This window comes from Marmota flaviventris, chromosome 3, assembly GCF_047511675.1.
Source record: "Marmota flaviventris isolate mMarFla1 chromosome 3, mMarFla1.hap1, whole genome shotgun sequence".
Lineage (NCBI taxonomy): Eukaryota > Metazoa > Chordata > Mammalia > Rodentia > Sciuridae > Marmota > Marmota flaviventris.
Window position 1 is genome coordinate 167,083,610 of NC_092500.1, and position 19,567 is coordinate 167,103,176.

Sequence of the window (19,567 nt, forward strand, 5' to 3'; positions counted from 1 at the left end):
TCATGAGCAACAGTCCCCAGACATAAATACCTCTCATAAATGAGGAACATTCTCAAGATCTGACTACTGCAATTTCTTGGCAATTTCCCAACACCATGAGGAAACATTCATTCCCCACTCTGAGAAGAAAAGTTTGGGTCTTATTTTCTTTCACAGATTCTGATGAGAAGTAGAGGGAGATAAAACAGACAGCGGAGGAGACCACATCTTGTCCTCAGCTACCTGTAGTAGCCATCATGTCACGGCTCCTGCTTTCTGTTCTCTGGCTCATGGTTCAAACACAAGGTAAGCACATTATATTGGCATCTTACATAAACCCAGAATTATTTGATGAATATTTAAAGCACCCTTGTTAAAATGACTTATGATCCAAAGATCAATACTGTATTCATTTTAGTATATTATTGCCTACCTCTTTCTTTACAAGGAAAAGTGCATCTATATATGTATTTAAAAATAACTTTTTGAGTGGAGATATTTTAAATGACTGTGTTAAACATGTACTCTAAATCTTGTCAAACTTTTTAAAAATGATTATATATTTTGATAAATGAAATTCATGTTTGCACAATATTTTCTAAAAATGGAAAAAGCAAGTTTACTTCTTTCTCTGTTTATATTTTTTACTAGTAAAGAAATCTTACTGATATCTTCATGAATCAAGACTGTTTTTTAAAAAATCTGCATTTTTGGATATTTTCATAAGAAACGTTCTGACAAGTGGAATGACAGAGTCAAAAGGACCAGTTTCAGAGACAAAACTCCTTCTCTCTTCGAGGTTAATTATTGAGAAGTCAACTTGATGTCACTATACATACCCTTACTATGCCATATATAAATGGAACTCCCTGATGGCCCTCATTGTCGCACTAATGGTTACATGATCATCATGTTAAAAGTCAAGTGCTGTGAACCTGCACATTTCCATATATAAACACATTTGAGACAAATCCCATCCTGGGAGAGGTAAAGGACCTACTGAGGACTTGTCTAAGCTGACCAAAAAATTATCACTTGCTTAACAGTTCTGTGCCAAGGTTTCCAGCACAGGGCTGGCTCATAGCTAATCTTCCTGATGTGTTTCTCACATTGTTCAGTCCTTAACACAAAGAAAAGATAAAATAGAATAATTATTAAACTAATAATTATACTATACGTGCATACAGATCATTGAAGTGCTAGAAACTCAGTGTTCATCGTTGACTCTGAATTTATGGTTTATATAATAACTTAGCAAGAATGTTCTGAAATTGTATCTCTCATTGAATAATTCTGTCATTCTTTTTTTTTATTGTTTTGCTGGTGATTGAACCCAGGGCCTCCTAAAAGCATCGTTTTACCACCACTGAGCTCTAACCCAGCCCTTATTTTATTTTCTCCTTTTAGCACACAATGAACTATTCTCAGGAAAGCATCACGGCAGAAATTTGGGAGCTGTCTAGGAGGGAATTCTTCCTTTACTGTTTCCTTCAGGGTGTCCACATCAGCCAGGTGTAGAATTGCTTGATGTCCCTAAGTCACACCTGTTGTCACAGGGGTTGAGAAACAGGCTTTGAACCCAGACACTAATGTGTGAAATGTGAGCATTAGAAAATAAGACTGACTTTATATGAATAATTGAACAGAAAAGGTGGACTGCCACTTTCCTAGCGTGGCACTAAACAATTTTATGCATTTCATCTCAAGTTTTATACAAATCTCTTAGATAAGAAGTGGTAAGAAGGCAAAATGAGGTCATTTAATTGGAATACAAGACAGCCTCTTTTGGCTCCATATGGATTTTTTTCCCTACTATTTGTAAACAGTGGGAAACTATGTGATGTAAACTGGAGTCCATCAAGAAGGAAACTTTGTTTATAAACAATGTTGCTACTTATGAATATTTTAATAAGAAACATTCTGAAAAATAGAATTTGCTGCTTTCAAGTTCCTCCAGTAGAGGTCTACAAGAACCTTATTTCCTGCAGAATCTGCAATCTTGAGAGGAAACGCTAATGAGGCAAAGAGCATCAGAGTTGGTCACACAGGGAGTAAAATCACTGCTGTTAGAGTCCCTCCTAAGAATCAGGTTTTACCTGCCAAAGAAACATGTGATTTTTGCAGTGAGTACTCGGATGTTGTACTGCCGTGAGAGAAAGGGACATAGAAACGGAAAAGCAGTAGTCCCTGAGAGCTTTGGGAGAAAAGATATCACCGTTTTGAAGGGGAGTGTAGAGGAAGACGGGACTGGATTATAAAAGGAACAGCAGCCCTGATATTCCTGGTCGTGTGGTCCAGAGCTCGCACATACAGACATCATCCAAGAAATTCTCAACCTGTTGCTCGTGTTGGCACTCTGGTCTTTCATGTCCTTTCAACAAACCAACCAACCAAATCCAAAGGAAACAAAATAAAAGTTTTCAGTTTTTATATCAATATTCTCTCTCTTTCCCCAGCCATGGTCATAAATCAAACTCCTGGAATAAAGCTCTCTGAGGTAGTTTATCCTAAACTACTGCACATTTCACACGAAGGAGGGATGGAAAACAACCACACTAAGAGGCAAGGCAAAGAGGTAAGCCTGGGAAGGACTGGAAGATTCCAGCCACCCAGGACACCAAGAAAGAGCCCCTTCACCACAGTTAACTCTAACACCTCTGGCTTCAAGTCCAGCTTGAAGTGCAGCTAGCTGCCCTTGTCCAGGACAGAGCATCTGACTTGTAAGCATGCTTTTACAGTTAAGCAGCAGGAGTTAAAAGGGTAAAGATTCCTGGAAAGTTCTTCAAATTTGTAGGAGAACAGGAAAAGATCCTTGGAAGGGCAGCCATTTCTAGAGAGAGATGTCACTTCTCAGTCTCTCCAGCCTGGGTGTGACCCTCCCTTTTCCCCAGTGGCTCACCTTTTTCTCAGAGGTTGTGTTTAGATTGGAGAATTCAACGTTATCTCTATAGTTTGCAATGTTAGAGTTTTGTTTATTAAGGTTATTGACTCTTTGACTATTACATTGTTGAAAATATTCTCCTCAGTTTGTAATTTTCATCTGATTTAATTTTGGTTAGCTTTTTTTGATTGGTTACCTTTAGTATGTTTGGATTGATTTTAAGGTAAAAATGCATGCCTTCTTATTATCTTATTGGTGATCTATTATGGTTTGTATATTAGCGCAAACAAAAAGACCCCATTTCACATATTAGGGCTAGGTTAATTGGTAAGTTTGATTGCCACCTAACTAAACTTTTAGGAAGTCTGCCTTATTGTGCAAGTTAAGCTTTATTTTAAGAATTTTAAAGGCATAACAGAACTGCATTTAACCTCTATGAATTTATGATTGTTCTCCTGACATAGACTGTATACATCATTTATATTATTATTTTAAGTATACTCAGAAATACGGATTGTATTACATTATTATACCATTAAATATTTTCAGGAAATATATGCACCTGAAGTTCAGTATCAGATTATCTTAAACGGTGAAGAAATCATCCTCCACCTGCAAAAAACCAGGTAAGTTGTGCTTCCAGAAGGCCAAATCCCTGGGTTATATTATGAGAATGTGGGAAACAAGTCTTGAGATTCTATTCAGATGGTTGGAAATAGAAGACATGAAGCACATTGAGCTTGCGATGATATTAATTTGGGTTAATGTTATCGAGGAGGGTCGATGCTTTTCTAGGGAATTATATGCGCAATGTAAAAGAGCTACACATATAAATTACTTTCTTCCTGGAATTTTCCTTAATGTACTGAAATACTTTGCTACTCAGGTGGGCTTGGATGTGACTTTCCATTGCTTTAGTAAGAACGGTATGTCCAAGGCTGAGTCGGGGTGCACAATCTTGAGATAGATTCCAGGAGACGAAACTCCCCTGAGTTCTATAGCAGTCCGTGAAGTTCTTCAGGGAGGCGATGGTTCTTCAGCCACACTTGTGACCCAGAACCTTATAGAAACATCCATTAGGCTGTGTCCTTGGTGAAAAATAAAAATCCTAAAGTGATCCATTTATGGTAAAGAATGCTCTGATTGGCTTCAGCAGCAGAGTTCCTATGATGGGAAAGGACCAAATGGTCAAACGTCAATGATTCCTCATCATAGACAAGTTACTCCCTCAGTGTTGAAGGTTATGTCAGGTGAATCACCTTTGGTACCACGTTGAGTGTGTCATGCAGGTTTCTGCTTCCTCAAGGCATCTCCTGGGGCCAGACTACACCGAAACATATTACTCATCTGCCGGGGAGGAAATCACCAGACGCTCTCAGAGCATGGTAAGGTCTGCTGCTTCCTGGGATCTACTCCTTGCTTGGAAAATGCATAGGTCCATGGATAACTTAAAAAAAAATCAAATGACCTAAAATCAAGATGCTTATCTGTGACTAATGAGACAACAGGTGGAAAATCTCCTTTGGTTTTTAGAAGGTAGGAGTAATAGGGGATTTCTGTGTTGTATTTTTAGGAGCCACCATAAGTCCACTTGTCCCTAGACCATTTTAACTATAGGATAGAAATAGTCTCTGCTTTAGATAACTGAAAAATTGTGTCACTGTTTAACTACTTCCTGAAGATATATTCATTTATCATAGGGTGAGTAATGGAATATCAATTATATAATTAATATATTTACATCTGGTTAGAGCACCATCCTATATACCAATTCTAGGGCCTAACCTTCAGACATAGAGAATAACTGTGCAGAGAATCAGAGAAGAGCAGGAAGAACATACAGGTTCATTCCAGAAGTACTGATAAGCTGAGAGAGTTTCTCAGAGCCCTTCTCCATGTACCTTAAATACAATACATATGTCTCTCTCTCTCTGAAAAAAAACAACAAACAAACAAAAAAACAGATCCAAAAAGAATCCCCCATGCTCAAATATTAATGCCTGTGATATGTTAATGTAGTACATTGTCTAAGTCTTCTATAAGAAAACATTACAAGAGTTTCTTCCCAAGGATTGACACACACACATACACGGAATTTCATATTGTGCAAAAAGACCATTTATTTTGAACCACAGATTGGTCATTAGCTTTCTAAAATTGTTGCATGTTAATGGCCCCCTACTTTGCTGATGTGAACTATCAATCATGTAAATTTGTAATTGTTGACAAATATTCTGGAGTTGAAGTCTGTGAAAGGGATTCCACTAATAGATCAATTAAAGTTGCTGAATTTAACCAGTCAGTTTGTCTCAGGTACAGAAGCATAGCCACTTGAAGATTCTAATGTCTAGAAAACTGGATGCCTGGTTTTGTTAACATATGATGAACAGTGTCTTTGGGGACTCAACACAGGGAACCCAATTCCTAAGGGTCCAAGACCTGAGGTTCTGCCAGCAGTAACATAATTCCCCCACCGAGGGGACTGGCCACTTAGAGGCAAATTCACTTTCACCATGAACCCATGTAACTGCAAGCACAGATTTGCTTTAGTGCAAATTAGTGTCAGGAAAACATCTCAGACATCAAATACAGAGAGTTTCTAGTGTCAGTTTTGGAGAAATTTAGAATATCCCTGATGTTTTCACTGTTTTTGTTTCTAGGAACTGCTATTTGAACTGCCGCACGTATTCAAGATGGCGGCTTTCCCCACTACTATAGACCATATACTTTCAGAGTGCATGCTTATATTTAAAGCATATGTGTTTTTTTTTCCACTCCAGAAACACTGTTACTATGAAGGTCACATCCTAAATGAAAAGGATTCTGTTGCCAGCATTAGTACCTGTGATGGGTTGAGGTGAGAAGCACACCAAAAATATTAAATATCAAGCAACATTCTGTTATACAGAATTGAGTCTCACTGGGCATTATGTCTTGTTACTATTTTGGTGATTTTTTTTCCTTCATCACTAATTGCTGAATATATGTGGTTGAAGTGGAGACTGAAGCATCACCCTTACAATCATTTCGTAACTGATGTTTTAGAAGTCAGGCCCAGCTCTGTTTAAGCAAGAGAGCTATGCTCTAGACCTTGGTGACATCTGGGTCTACTTCCAAGTCCATCTACCTCATTCTGAAGCAATCATGTCTTCTTCTCTTTAAGATTCTAACCTGCAATTACCTCTGCTGAACTTAGTTTTTAAAAATTATTTATTTTTCTAATTTGTTATATATGATGGCAGAATGCAATACAATTCATATTACACATATACAGCACAATTGTTCAACCACAATTTGGTTGTACACAAAGTAGTTTCACACCATTCGTGTCTTTATAAATGTACTTAGGGTAATGATGTCCATCTCATTCCACCATCTTTCCTAAAAATATAGAATGCTTCATGAATTTGCATGTCATCATTGAGCAGGGGCCATGCTAATCTTCTCTGAAGATTCCAGTTTTAGTGTATGTGCTGCTGAAGCAAACACTGAACTTAATTTTTTAAAACATTTGTGTGTCTATTTTTTTTTACACTGGTAATTCTTGCCAACTAGGAAACTTTAGAGTAACAAAAAGCACAAATAAAAAAAACAGCAGCCACTGCAAAATTTTACCTCTGAACTATCACTATTACTAACATTTTTCATGTCTGTAGTCTTTTATGCACATAGAGAAGTATTCTTTTCACACATGATTGAATAATGAAATAAAACACATAATTGCTCTTCCAATAGGGTTCATACTTAATAACATGTTCTCACATATCATAAAATACCTTCATAAATACAGTTTCAATGACATTTTTGTTGGATTCATAATATTCCATAACATGGACTCACTTTCTGTTTCTGAACTAATGGTCTTACTAGAAAGAGAAATTCTTTAAGCTACTGCTAATCCCATATGTTACTCTGGCTGGTCTACTAATCCTTCTTTCTCTCCTCTGGAGCTCTTAGTTTCTAAATGTTCCTTTAATCCATTCCCCATTATATCCCTAGGATCTACCAAGAAATAATTGTTAAGTGAATAAACAAACTATGGAAAAATACATACTGAGCTCGTGGTGTAAGATCCAAATTTGGGGGGATTGCTTCATTTTAGTAAATCTTCAGAATTTTCTGGGTGAACTAACATAGGCTTTATTTAAACATTGACAAATACTGCTTACAATGTAAATTAACAAATGTTAGTTAAAAGGTCTGTGGATGATAACTGTGTGTGTGGAATTGGATGGGAAGAGGAATCCATCCTTTCTGAGCAGTGTGTGTGCTGTGTGTGAGGAGATCCTGAAATACAGTCTCTGTGCCTCACAGAGGACACTTCACACACCGTGGCCAAAGATACCTGATAAAACCTGGGAAAAGCACAGACCGGGGAGAACATGCTGTTTTTACGAACGACCAGGAAGAACTAGACACAGCGAATCACACTTGTGGCACGAGAACTGTTGGCAGGAGACAAGGCCATATTCGAACTTTCAGGTCCCTCAAAAACCCAGAGGTGAGTGTAGTTTTCTGCTTCATCATCGATATCAATCATCTCAGCTGTGACGTGTGATGTATGACATGTTGTCATTGATTACTTATCCTTCATTTCTTTTCATGATTAAAAAAAATGTCATGTAAGCTTTGGAATCCTTTAGGATAAAGATACCGATAAACAATGTTCTTTTATTGTCTGTAAAGCAAGAAGACATTCTTCAGGCCCAGAAAGTCATCAATCTCTTTTTGGTGCTGGATAACGCCTTTGTAAGTAAGAGATGCTTGTGGTTCCGGGACACTGTGCTCCAATGGAGGCTTAGCGATCAAGCAAAAGCCATGCATTTCTGCTAACAGTGCTTGTTGTGTGCCTGTTTTTCTTGGCTTCTCTAACTACTTTGCAAGCAATAGGTTTTAATCACCTTCCCTTTTCATACCCACCAGACACCATGGATCCTTAATACCATCGAGCTATTGGCAATCAACCACAAAAATAAAAATAACATAAAATATAGGTTAAAGATTAAATTACTTTAACCTTTTAGTGTAAAATATCAATATGTTTAATATAGCCTACAAATATAAATTAGTTGCAAAACTATACATAACTTAAAGTTTTAATTATATATACAGAGAAAAATACTGGTATCCACATTTTTACCTAGTAAATATTGCTTCATGTTTAAATTTTAATTGATAGTGAATTGGTTTCAAAATATTCTCAATTATTAATTTGGCATATCTACTTAGAAATGAACAATCATGAAATTTTTTGACCCCCACACTCTTACATTTAAGATAGACTTTGTTGAAATAGCCTTTCACAAAACAGTCATAAGTAGCCATGATATGAATAAATGTGAATTATGTTAAAATAGGTAATTTTTTTTATAAATGTGAAATCCTGTACCCATTCAGCCACTTCACTTTAATTTCCTTTTTAATTGTACTCTGTGCTTTGCATTTTGCAGTATAAGATGTACCAGGGGAATCTAACTGTGATGAGAAGCTTTGTGTTCGATGTGATGAATCTCCTCAATGTGGTAAGACATCTGTCCTGTGAGCCTGTGCTTCCACACGTGGGCCTGGGGCTCCTGCCACTTCATGTAAGCAGTCAAGAGAGTCACAGTGCTTTACGGGCAGCAGTTCTGGGGACATTTTAGCAAAGCAAACACTACCTCAAGGTAAAATTACATACACTACAGCAAAGGCAACCTCTGGTGTTTCTCTTTTTAAAACGGAAACTCGTCAATTATGGTGCATCTATTTATCCATCATTTGTGGTCAGCAAAAGTTCTAAAACCCTAAAGGAATCTGAACCGTTGTGTCCACAGATTTATAAAACTATACATGTTCGTGTGGCCTTGGTCGGTATGGAGATCTGGTCAGATAATGATAAGATAAAGGTGGTCCCCAACATTGGTGAAACCTTCAAGAACTTCATGAGTTGGCATCGTTCTAACCTGGGCAAGAAGAAGATCCACGACCATGCGCAGCTCCTCAGGTGGGCACGTTCTGGACAGGGCAGGTGCATGTGGGCAGAGTGAGAGCCTCCCCCAAGGTGCCTTGGCAGAGATGTGTGCTCAGTCAGATTTCCCTGATCAGTCGTGAGAAGCCCTGATGTCCTGCCATTAGCAATTCACCTGCAGGATTTTGGAGGCCCCGGTGCAATCTATGTGGTGGGCTCTAGGATGTGAGATAATCAACATGGCCATGATACTGTTGTAGGATAGTACAAAGCTGCATTGAGGCCCATGAAAAGGCTAGGCAGCCAGGAAAATGTAGAACAGCAGTGGGAAAAGCTGGTGGTTCCAAAGACAGGCTGTGACAGTGTTTCTGTGCCTTTCACACAGTGGGATTGGCTTCAATAATCGCCGCGTGGGAATGGCAGCCTCCAATTCCCTGTGCTCCGCGTCTTCGGTTGCTGTTATTGAGGTTTGTAAACTTACACTAAGGTTCCCTGTGGTTCTGCCTCTCTGGGAAGACGTGTAGAATGCTTTGCTCAGAGTGGGCATAGTGAACATTTGCTGAACCAATCAATAAATGTGGAAAGGAAACCACCGGCAGATCATTGTGCTGCAGATTCCCTGGACTGTGAAATATCAGGCCTGCTGGGGGGTGTCACACTCGGATTGGTATTAAGGAATACAGCAGGAATGTTGAGATGGAGATGGGAGCCAGGTGCACTCTGTGGCCTGAGACTACTCTAAATTAGTCTTTTGGTATCTGTGACCAAAAGAGGACATTCAGGGAGCAAAGAAGCATGCAGGGCTCCTAAGGTATCAGCATGGTGACAGTTGTTATAGAACTTTGAGTCCTCATTAGGATACCTCTTTGGACTTTCTGTGGACAATGTAATTGCTTTAATAATTGATTACTAAGAACTTAGTGTCTGTTAGTTCAACAAACACTTATCGAGTACTGACTCCGACCAGATTCATAGGATCCAACCATTTCCCAGGTTCATTCAGCCTTGGGCAGTGAGCAAAGGTGGGGGCGGAGCTTCATGACTCATTCTTTTCCAGCTCTCAGGCTATTCTTTTTAAGTGATGAATATTGACAACAACTGAGAAATAACTAATTAAAATAGGAAGTAACAGATCTTTCTTTCTTTCTTCTTTTTCAGGCTAAAAGAAAGAATAATGTGGCTCTTGTAGGTGTGATGTCACATGAGTTGGGCCATGTTCTCGGCATGCCTGATCTTTCATACACCGTCAAGTGCCCCTCGGGAAGTTGTGTGATGGGTCAATATCTGAGGTAAGACCGTGCCACTCTAAATTTTTTCCCCTCAATCTTAAAGAATTCGGGATGCATTCTGCATTTATTGGATGGGTATTTTTTGTCCAAAGGCTCTGTATCCTGTTAATTCAAACCCCAGTCTCTTTAGGCACAATATCACATATCATTCCTTAAGATTTTTAAATACACAAAGAGTTTATAATTAAAGTGACTGTATTTTAACTTAAAATTACTTTAACTTGAAGTGACAGCATAACTTCTGAAAACATTAGCCTAAGATGATAACTGTATCTTCATATAGCCTGACCCATGGATTAATCAATCCATTTCTATACATTTATGAATTACTTATTAATGTCAATCACTTTGCAAGGACTTGGGATAAAAAAAAATGAATAAATCATGCCTTGTTCTTGAGATGTTCACAAATAAGGAGAAATATGTCCACAGAATCTTGAATTCTGCAGTTATTTCCCTTCACTGGGCCATTGTTATTGTCTCTTATACACATTCCTCGGTGGGAGATGAGTGGATGGTAACCGAAGGAGATTTTCATTGCTGTTTTTGTTTACAAAAGTGCTGAATCCACATGAGAAATTAAATTCTTTCATCTCTACATCTGAGTCTCTAGGAAAAAAATTTTCAGTTAGCTCCACCACCCACCAGATATAAGGACTATCATGTAGTCCTTAGCAGTTACTAAACTTGCAATTTCCATCTAGCCAGATAATAGAGTTAGATATGTTAGATTTTCATAATCACTTAACATGAAAAGCCACTGCACTCTATATAGTGTTACTTCTGAGAATTTTTCTGGTTGCAGTTCAAAATTCCCAAAGGATTTCAGTTCATCCTGCCTCTCATATTTTCAAAAATACCTTTCCTCTCAAAAACCAAAGTGCATAATGCAAGCACCTCTACCTGCAAATATAATAACAGAACCTGTGTGTGGGAACCAACTTCTGGAGGTGGGAGAAGACTGTGACTGTGGCTCTCCTAAGGTACGAAATTCTACAAGATCTAAAACAACTTTTAGAGACCTAGCAGGGTAATTCAATTATGCAGGTTTTATTTTTTTCTTTTTTGATGTTCTTTTAGAGATTCTAAAGATAAACTTGATATCAGAGTAAAAAGTAGATTTGTGCTTTGTTTTTCTATTAATTTTAGTTTTCTTTCCAAAAGCATTTCAAATCCCAGGATAACATAATGACATTATTGTGTGAAGTTAAGTGTTAGGTAGTAAATTGCTAACTCTAAGATGTTGTTTATGAACTTTATAGACATATTCATGTAAAAATCCTTGCTTTGCTCTCAAGGTCACTGATATTTCCATAATATTAAATATTTTCTTTGAAAGAAGAGCTGCCTTCAAAGTTTCTCAGGAAACATTTTCTTCATGTGGTGCTTACACAGTTTGAAAGTTTATTCTAAACTATTTTTTTCTTTTTTGCTGGATGTGCGATGTTTTCTCTTTATTTAGGTTCTCCTTCATTACTAATTTTGATGCCATCTTAATGACTCATCAAATATTTTTAAATCAATCCTCTGTTTTCTTCTGGGTAGAGAATTATACCCAAACAAACAATGGAAATATGATTTGATCTTGTCAATTCTTATTCCTTCATATTTTCTTTTACCTTTCTTGTGCTATTTTTTAGAATTTCCATAAAAACACAGAATGTAAGTCATGCTTGTCTTGTTCTTCATTTTATCAGCTGACCTTTTACAAGTTGTCACCTAGATTTTCCTTATGGTGACCATGCATTGTGCTAGCTGTAGTTTTCATATGTTGTAGATACCTGTTAGGAGATTCAGCAATGGCTACCGTCGACTAACTGGTGTTGACCACCATAGCAATATGGTTTTCTCCACTCAGTCTCTTAACAGGATGGATTCCATTGCCCTTTCTGTACAGACAAGCTGCCCTTGCACTTTGGGTGGAGAAAATTCACAGTTGTAATGAAGAGTTGTTACCTGAATAAGCTGGGATTTTACGAACATCACTTTATAGTTTTTGCATTTGTATTCATCTATGAGAATAGTATCTGTGATCCCAATCAGTCAGTCTCACTGCCAGAATTTTGTGGGCTTGGTAAAATGAATTCAGGTTTCAGTTTTTCTATCTAATTTCAAATGATTTGAGTAGTGTAGCATATTTTAATTAATGTACATGTAATAGCACATGGACCGAACTCATTAAGGAAATGCTTAGATCATTTTTTTTTTTTTTTTTGGTTACTGAAGAGATAGTTTTCATTGTTTATGATATTTTTTTCCCTATCATTATTTTCCCATGGTCATTTCCAGTGGGGTTGGTGTAACAGAACAGTTTAGTTTAATGGTGAAATTTGATTTTATTGCCGTCTTGTACCTAAATCCTATGCACTTGTTCTGTGGGAACAACACACGGACCTGACTCTCCCGGTCTTCTGTGTACTTTGAAGGAATGCAAGGATCGCTGCTGCGAGGCCAGCACTTGCCAACTGAAACTTGGACCTGAGTGTGGAGAAGAGGCTCCCAACCCTAACACGTGAGGCCTTCTCCTCGGTTGTTACTAAATGTTTTCTCACTTTTAACTTGGGCTTGAGGAATTTGCTCCATTAAGTGCTGTAATACACTAAAACACAATTTATTTTATAGTTTTTTAAATGGCTCCGTTTGGGAGAGAAGAAAAGGTGTTATGAACATTAATATGTAAGGCTGTATGGGTGGGCACAAACGGAATCACAAAAGGGACCACTTCAACATCTGTGAAATTAGGACTGCTGAGGTCTGCAGCGGAAACTAGAATTTTCTGATAGATGATGATGAGTTTGATAAAAGGTAAGATGAGAAGAAAAGGGTATTTTTTTTTAAAGACTTGATGAATGAGCACATTTTATTCTTGGTTCAGAGTTCATAGTTGTAATTTGCAAGGTAGGCAGAAAGTCAATAGCATTTGAGAACACGATGCAAGACTTGGCAATTTCATGCCTTTTAAAGTGTCTCAATGAGCCAAAATCCAGACATTAATTTTTGTGTTTTATAGAATCCCATTGCTTGGAATTTGTTACTTGGTTTTTGCTTCAGTGCAAAATATCTCTGAATACAAAAAAAAAAAAAAAAAGGAAGCAAGAATAATAAAGATCTTAAAGAGGAAAGACTCAAAATACATCTCATGGCAAGAGTCATATTATTTATTTACCCCCTTTCCATAATTTCTTTTAAAACTTCAACTGCATACAGGAAACAATTGACTCAAGTGCCATTGACTACCACTTCCTCAAAAGACAAAGACGGCCCTTCCTTTCTTCACCAAGTACCTTTGCTTATCACTCTGTGAACTCCAGTGGGTCTGCTCTCCAGGGAATTCTGAAAATTGTGCCTGGACCAGTAGCATAGCATATCAAAAAGGAAGGAGGAGGAGAAGTGAAAGAAGGGGGAGGAGAAGGGAGAGGATGGAGGGAGAGGAGGACAGGAAGGAAAAAAGAAAGAAAAGAAAATCTACCCAACTCTTCAGGGGTTTGGAATGACAGGTCGGCCTGCTTTAATTCTATCAAATACTAACTTGAGACTATAAGCTATTTGTTTTCTCACCTGTCAGTTGGAGCACATGGTATTATATCTCAGTAGGGTATTCAGTTTTATTTACTACAACTTTCTGATTTTAGTTGTTACATAATATTTTATAATTTACAATAACTATGACCTCAAAACATTTTTTTTCTTTTAATCAGATCCTGAATCAAAGAGTCTACTTCATTGAGAGGTTGCTTTGCCAAGACAAGAATCAAGAACCCTTACCAGGAGTCTTATATATTTTCACCTTTGTACCTAGATGTACATGCAGCTTCCATATTCTGGGTACTGCATTTGTAGATTCAATCAACCAGTGATGAAAAATATTTGGAAAAAATAGTTGCACCTATGCTGAGCATATAGACTGTTGTTCTTGTTGTTATTCCCTAAGCTATACAGTATAAATAGACCTTCTGACATAGCGTCTATATTGAATGAGGTATGAAAGTCATCTAGAGGTCATTGAAAGTTTATGGGAGAATGTGTGCTGGCTATATGCAAATACTGTGCCATTTTACATAAGGGACTTTGAGCACCCATGGATTTGGGTGTCCCTGGAGGTCCTGGGATCAGTCTCCAGGGGATTTGTTCTTCTTTTGTGATTCTACTTTGTATGTTTACCCATCCAGTCATCAGATAAATGGATGTACTTGGAGAAGTTTCCTATCTACTTAGACCTAATCTTCAATGCATTTCCAAGGACCATGAAGCTGTGGCTTGGCTTTGCCCTTTGGAGAACAAAAAGAAATTATCCTTTGACCAAAGTACTTCAAAATGTACTACTGAATTATTCAGAGTCAATCCAAAATTGTAAAATTACAAGTGACTTGACCTTAACCTTACTTGTCCTTGACTCATGAAAAAGTCACACCCCCTAGGGGGTGCAGGCTCTCAAGTAGCAGAGAACAGAGGAGAGCTCAGGGGTCTTGTCACTGCTCAGCGTGCACCCTGCTGTACTCTTGTTAGTGTGATGTTTTGCTACTTCATGGGAAGATTAATTAAATATAAACATTTCTTATTTTAGTGAGGTATTCATGCATCTCTTTCACCATTAAATTCAAAGTTTAATTGGAGAAGACCCTTTCTTACATGTCAATGGAGAGTAGAAGGAAGGCTTCATTCATCTATTCATTTAATAAACGGTAGTATCAATAAAAATGCATTGGTTTTTCTGTATGGTCATTTAAAAAGAATGAGCATTTCTGTAGGAGTCAAGATCTTAGTTATTGCCTTCCTTAAAAAATGTTCTGCCTCAATTGCTTGACACAGTGTAGATCTGGGTGGCTGGAGAGGGGATGGTATGGGGAAGACCTTCACAATTCTGCCTATTAGCATCCCTGTCCTGAAAGCTGGTGGGTAGTTTGGAGGGAGAGTAGCTCTTAATTCTAAGTGATTTTTATTGTCTTAAGTCCCAAGCCTTTACCTATTAAAATGTCCTCTCAGATGAATTTAAACTTTGAAATAATTCCATATTTTCCATGAAAAGATCCACCCCTCTCCCTTTTTCTCCAGAAAGCTGAATTAGAGATTTGGACAATTTTTAAAGTTTGTGCATGATTGATACATCATCAAATAACCAATTTAAATGAAAATTTTCCATTGATTTTACCAGCGGTCATAAAAATTTTCAGAAAAAAAAATAATTCATTACTAAGATAAAGAATTAAACACTATTTTTGGAAACTTCCAGATGACTGACATGTTGGTAGACCAAACATCTGGATGGTTTGCTTTGCTGATCGGCAGTGTGCATCCAGCCCAACTCTCACATAGCATGCACTTGAAAAGCTAGCAATGACTTTTCACGGGCACAGTTCTTTTTCCAACCTCAGCAAAAACAGAACACAGCTTGCATCTGTTCCTTGCATAAATTTCCAAAGCATTTTCACTTCTTTCATCTAGTTTGATAAGGAAATGGATAAGATGTGCAGGCAAGGCATTATTTTATCTTATTGGGGGAGAATCTTGGCCAAAGAGGTTAATAAGTGATTTGCCTAAGGTTCCATAAAAAAAACTTATGACAAACTTAGAACTCCAGTTCAGGTCCTAGGTTCTAATGCTTCATGCCCACCATTTTATCCTCCATTCAGATGGGATTATCCCTAGAGATGGATGACTTCACACACTAAAGCACCCAGAAAGAACTTTATTTTTTCAGACTTACAACGTGTCCTAGATCCCAAGGGAACCCAGGGTGACGCTGGAAAGTGCACATGAGCTCAGAGCACGGGTGTCAATGGACAGTGCTCAGTGATTTGCTTTCTAAAGGTAATGTTGAAATGGCCTAAACTTGTTCCTTGCCAAAATTGCCTGACACTAGAAGTTTATTGTTAAGATGAACAGTATCCAGCCTTGCAGTACACACGTGAAATTGAAGTATAATTTATCAGAAGAAAACTGAGTTCACACAAGGATAAAGCAATATACCCTTCTTTGGTAACTGAAAAGCACATTTTTCAATTAGACATTCCACTCTAGAATAGATGTGTTCTAGATGGAAGCTTTTGGATCTCTACTGCATACCCAGCACATCACAGACAAGAAAGGCAAAGAGTATTTTTTTTCTCCACCAGAATTTTTATTTGAAGAAAACATGAAATATCTGCACATGAAATATTTCCAGGATAATAATAGAAGGAAGCAAAGGTGACAGGTAATTTTAACTTCTGTACACATTGATAACTGTTTTAAACTCTCAAGTACTCTATGTAAAAAAATAAATCAGAAACGTGATTATTGAGGTTTACTTAGAGTGGAGAAAATTTAAAAAAAAATAAAGATGAGAGAACAGATTTTGTGATGCATTTGCCTGCGGGGTGTGTGTGTGGGGGGATCTATATTTGTTTTAGGAAGGAAATCATCTGGAGTCCCTACCCAACAGCTAGAATAAAGCACAGTAACAACCGCGATCACATCAACAAAGTTAACACTTGTAATTTTGACAATTTGCAAACAAATGTTAAGATTCATGAAAATGAAATAATTGACACTCCTATGGAAGAATTCTTTGCAATCCATAAGAGGGCTAGTGTGAAAGGCACGTGCTTAGTTAATGAATAAGCCAAGCCAGGCCCAGGACAGACTCCATGTCTCAGTGTGGTACCATTTTGCTGTAGCGGTCTGTTGAATGCCCAGTTAACTCTGAGAAATGAGAGAAAAAATAATAGGAGATAATAAGGAAAGGGGGTGGGAGAAACAGAGAGTTGTCTGTGAGAGGAGAGAACGCTGAGAGAGCTCAGATTAGCATGTTGCCCTCATCTACAGACCTAAGAATATGGTGGGAGGCCCAGGCAGTGGCCGGACTTAGGCTCAATCAGCTACATGTCAAGATTCTCACCACCCCTTCCATGGGTTCAGTTAATTGCTAGAGACGCTCACAGAACCCAGGAGACACGTTTACTGGTTTATCTCAGAGGACGTTACAAAGAATACAGCTGAGCAGCCAGATGGAAGAGATGCTTAGAGTGAGCTTTGGGAAAGGGTGCAGAACTTCCACTTCCTCTCCAGGCCCAGGGTCTTTCAGGAACTGGAAATCCCACAAATGCTGTCCTTCCTGGTTTTCATGGAGACTTTAACAGGAGGCATGACTGATTGCACCTTTGGCCACTGGTGATCAGTCTTCAGCTCCTCTCACCCTGGAGGGCGGTGCTTAAAGCGCCACCCTCCAATCACAGGGTTGTTTCCCCTGGCAACCAGCTGCCCTCTGGTGGCTATCCTGGGGCTCCCACCACAGTCACCTCATTAGCACATAAAACAGTGTTTACCAATTTGGAGATTTCAAGGGTTTTAGAAGCCATTTTTCCGGTAAAGGGGGAAAAGACCAAATATGTTACAGGCCAAGATGTTATATCTGAAAATCAACACAAATAACCCCTAAGTCATTGTAAGCCTCATACTTTTCAGACCTTCTGGAAGACCAGTGAGATCGATTTGACCTCATTCCTTTTCAGCGATCCTTGAAAGCCTTGAGTGCTGTCAATTAGAAATGGGTTCCAATATCATCAAACTGGAGCTTTCTTTCTATGGTGGTTTCTGCCTCAATTTCTATGCTCCCCCACTTCTGTCCATTCTTGAGATGTGACATATTCCTTTTTACTGACCTTTGTCTCGCTGTCTGTACCTTTGCACTGTCTTAGTGGTGTCACCCACCTGGAATCTCTGTCTTCCTGGCCTGCCTCTGCCTTTCCAGTTAAGCTCTGACATATTAACCTCTCCTGACCTTAACGGCACCACCTCTGTTGCTCAGATGGGCACACGGCCCTGTCTAGCTGCACAGTCACTCAATCAGCTGAATTCAGCAAGGGTTGCCAGTACTCTTCAGAGTTTCCTTAACCAGTCTCCTGTTGGGCTTCTGAAATGCTCCCCACTTGGGCTGGTTGACTCACCCCCTGCCTCCTCTTCTCACATACTGACTGACTGCTCTTCTTACAGAGATGCACCAAAGCTCTCCCAGGTCCAGTGTCTTCCTTTGCTGGCATCAGGCCATCTCTAAGTCCTCATTTCTGCCAGGACCAAGTCTCCCTGACAGCTGAGCATCTGCTCTTTCCCTAGGGCCGCCTCTAAGAGGATGAGTCTTTCTTTATTTTAGTGTAGACTCCTTCACCCGTGTGAAAGGAAGGGAAGGGAAGGGAAGGGAAGGGAAGGGAAGGGAAGGGGAGGGAAGGGGAGGGAAGGGGAGGGCAGGGGAGAGGAGGCTCATTTCCTGCTTGACTGCCTTCAGGATGACTCCACTGGAGAGGTCCCTCTCTTTACTGACTTCACCTGTCTGCATCTTCCCTCTCCATTCTCAGCACGCTCTTCAGTCACTCCTCCCCGTCCTGTTCCTAAAACCCTCACCACAAATCCTCCCCAGCTGCTCTTCTGCTTTCAGTTGTCCCTGGTTGGTTCCCCTGGCCTCTCTCTCCCTCCACTTCCCCTCCTAGAAACCTGCTGAGAAGAACCCTCTCCACAGACAACCAGTGGGAAGGAGAGGAGTTGGGCAGGCAGCAGGGACGTCTTTTCAGGCCCCTTTGAAGACAGTTCATTTCTGAGTTGCCGCCCGGGTGCACAGGAGCCACACATGTTACAGAACTTGTGCTTGTTTTTCTCCTGTTAGTCTGCCGCTTGTTAGAGGGAGCCCTAGTCAGGAACTCCTGGAGGGTGGAGGAGACAGCTATTTTCACTCCCCTACATTTCCCTACCGCATCATCCTTTCTTAGCTCCTTGAGAATGTGACTCTGACCTTGGTGCAGTGTTGAGTCTCCTCCACTGCCTTTTCTCTGCCAGGGTTGCTTGCTTTTTCTGACCTCCGTCTTACTTTTTATGGCTGTGGACTCTCTCGATCCCCTCTTCCCACTTGAAACCTCTTCTGCTTATATTCTAGGATGCTGAGATGACTTTCCTTCTCCTTTTCCCATTTTCACTCTGGGAAATAAATTCTGAACCTTCTAAACTACCTTAATGATCGACTTGACTAGGCCCAGCTGAGCACAGCATGTGTCCTGTGCACCTGCTTCCTGAGCTGTGGCCACCAGTACTCCTAGGGACCTACTCTACATCTCCTCTGGCTGCCTGGTTTATATCTCCAATTCATAAGGGAGATGAGGTCTGATGATTTTCTCCCCCAAAGAGCCTCATTTTCATGTTTTGGGGAAACCTTGAAATCTTTTTCCCCCCTCTCTTATTTAGAACCACCTGGTTAATCAACAAACTGTAAGACGCATGCTGAGAGCTGGGACAGAATATAGAAGAAGAAGCAAATTCCCCGGCTGGGGCTTGCTCGCCTTCTCCTGCAGACCCACCATGTCTTCCTTTGCTGAACTCCGGATAGGTTTTGCTTTTTTTTTTTTTTACACACACACATCTTAGAGGATGAAATATGAAAGCAAAATTAAACAAAGGGCTTTCACGGAAATAAATCCACTGTATACTTAAAATAAAGGCACACAATCA

General features: G+C 39.2%; 1 protein-coding gene and 1 non-coding gene across 2 annotated transcripts; one reads left to right on the forward strand and one right to left on the reverse strand.

Annotated features, from left to right (window-relative positions):
- Positions 1 to 210: 210 nt before the first annotated feature.
- Positions 211 to 14,662, forward strand: Adamdec1 (ADAM like decysin 1). The gene is made up of 14 exons (XM_034635896.2): positions 211 to 285; positions 2,436 to 2,554; positions 3,410 to 3,486; positions 4,167 to 4,245; positions 5,641 to 5,717; positions 7,175 to 7,361; positions 7,547 to 7,609; positions 8,311 to 8,382; positions 8,674 to 8,843; positions 9,193 to 9,274; positions 9,966 to 10,096; positions 10,902 to 11,079; positions 12,523 to 12,608; positions 13,795 to 14,662. The coding sequence occupies exons 1-14, from the start codon at positions 237 to 239 to the stop codon at positions 13,799 to 13,801; spliced, it is 1,377 nt and encodes a 458-aa protein (XP_034491787.2). The 5' UTR covers positions 211 to 236; the 3' UTR covers positions 13,802 to 14,662.
- On the reverse strand, positions 6,244 to 6,349 carry LOC114085932 (U6 spliceosomal RNA). The gene has a single exon (XR_003581577.2). It is a non-coding gene; the product is annotated as a U6 spliceosomal RNA (small nuclear RNA).
- Positions 14,663 to 19,567: the final 4,905 nt, after the last annotated feature.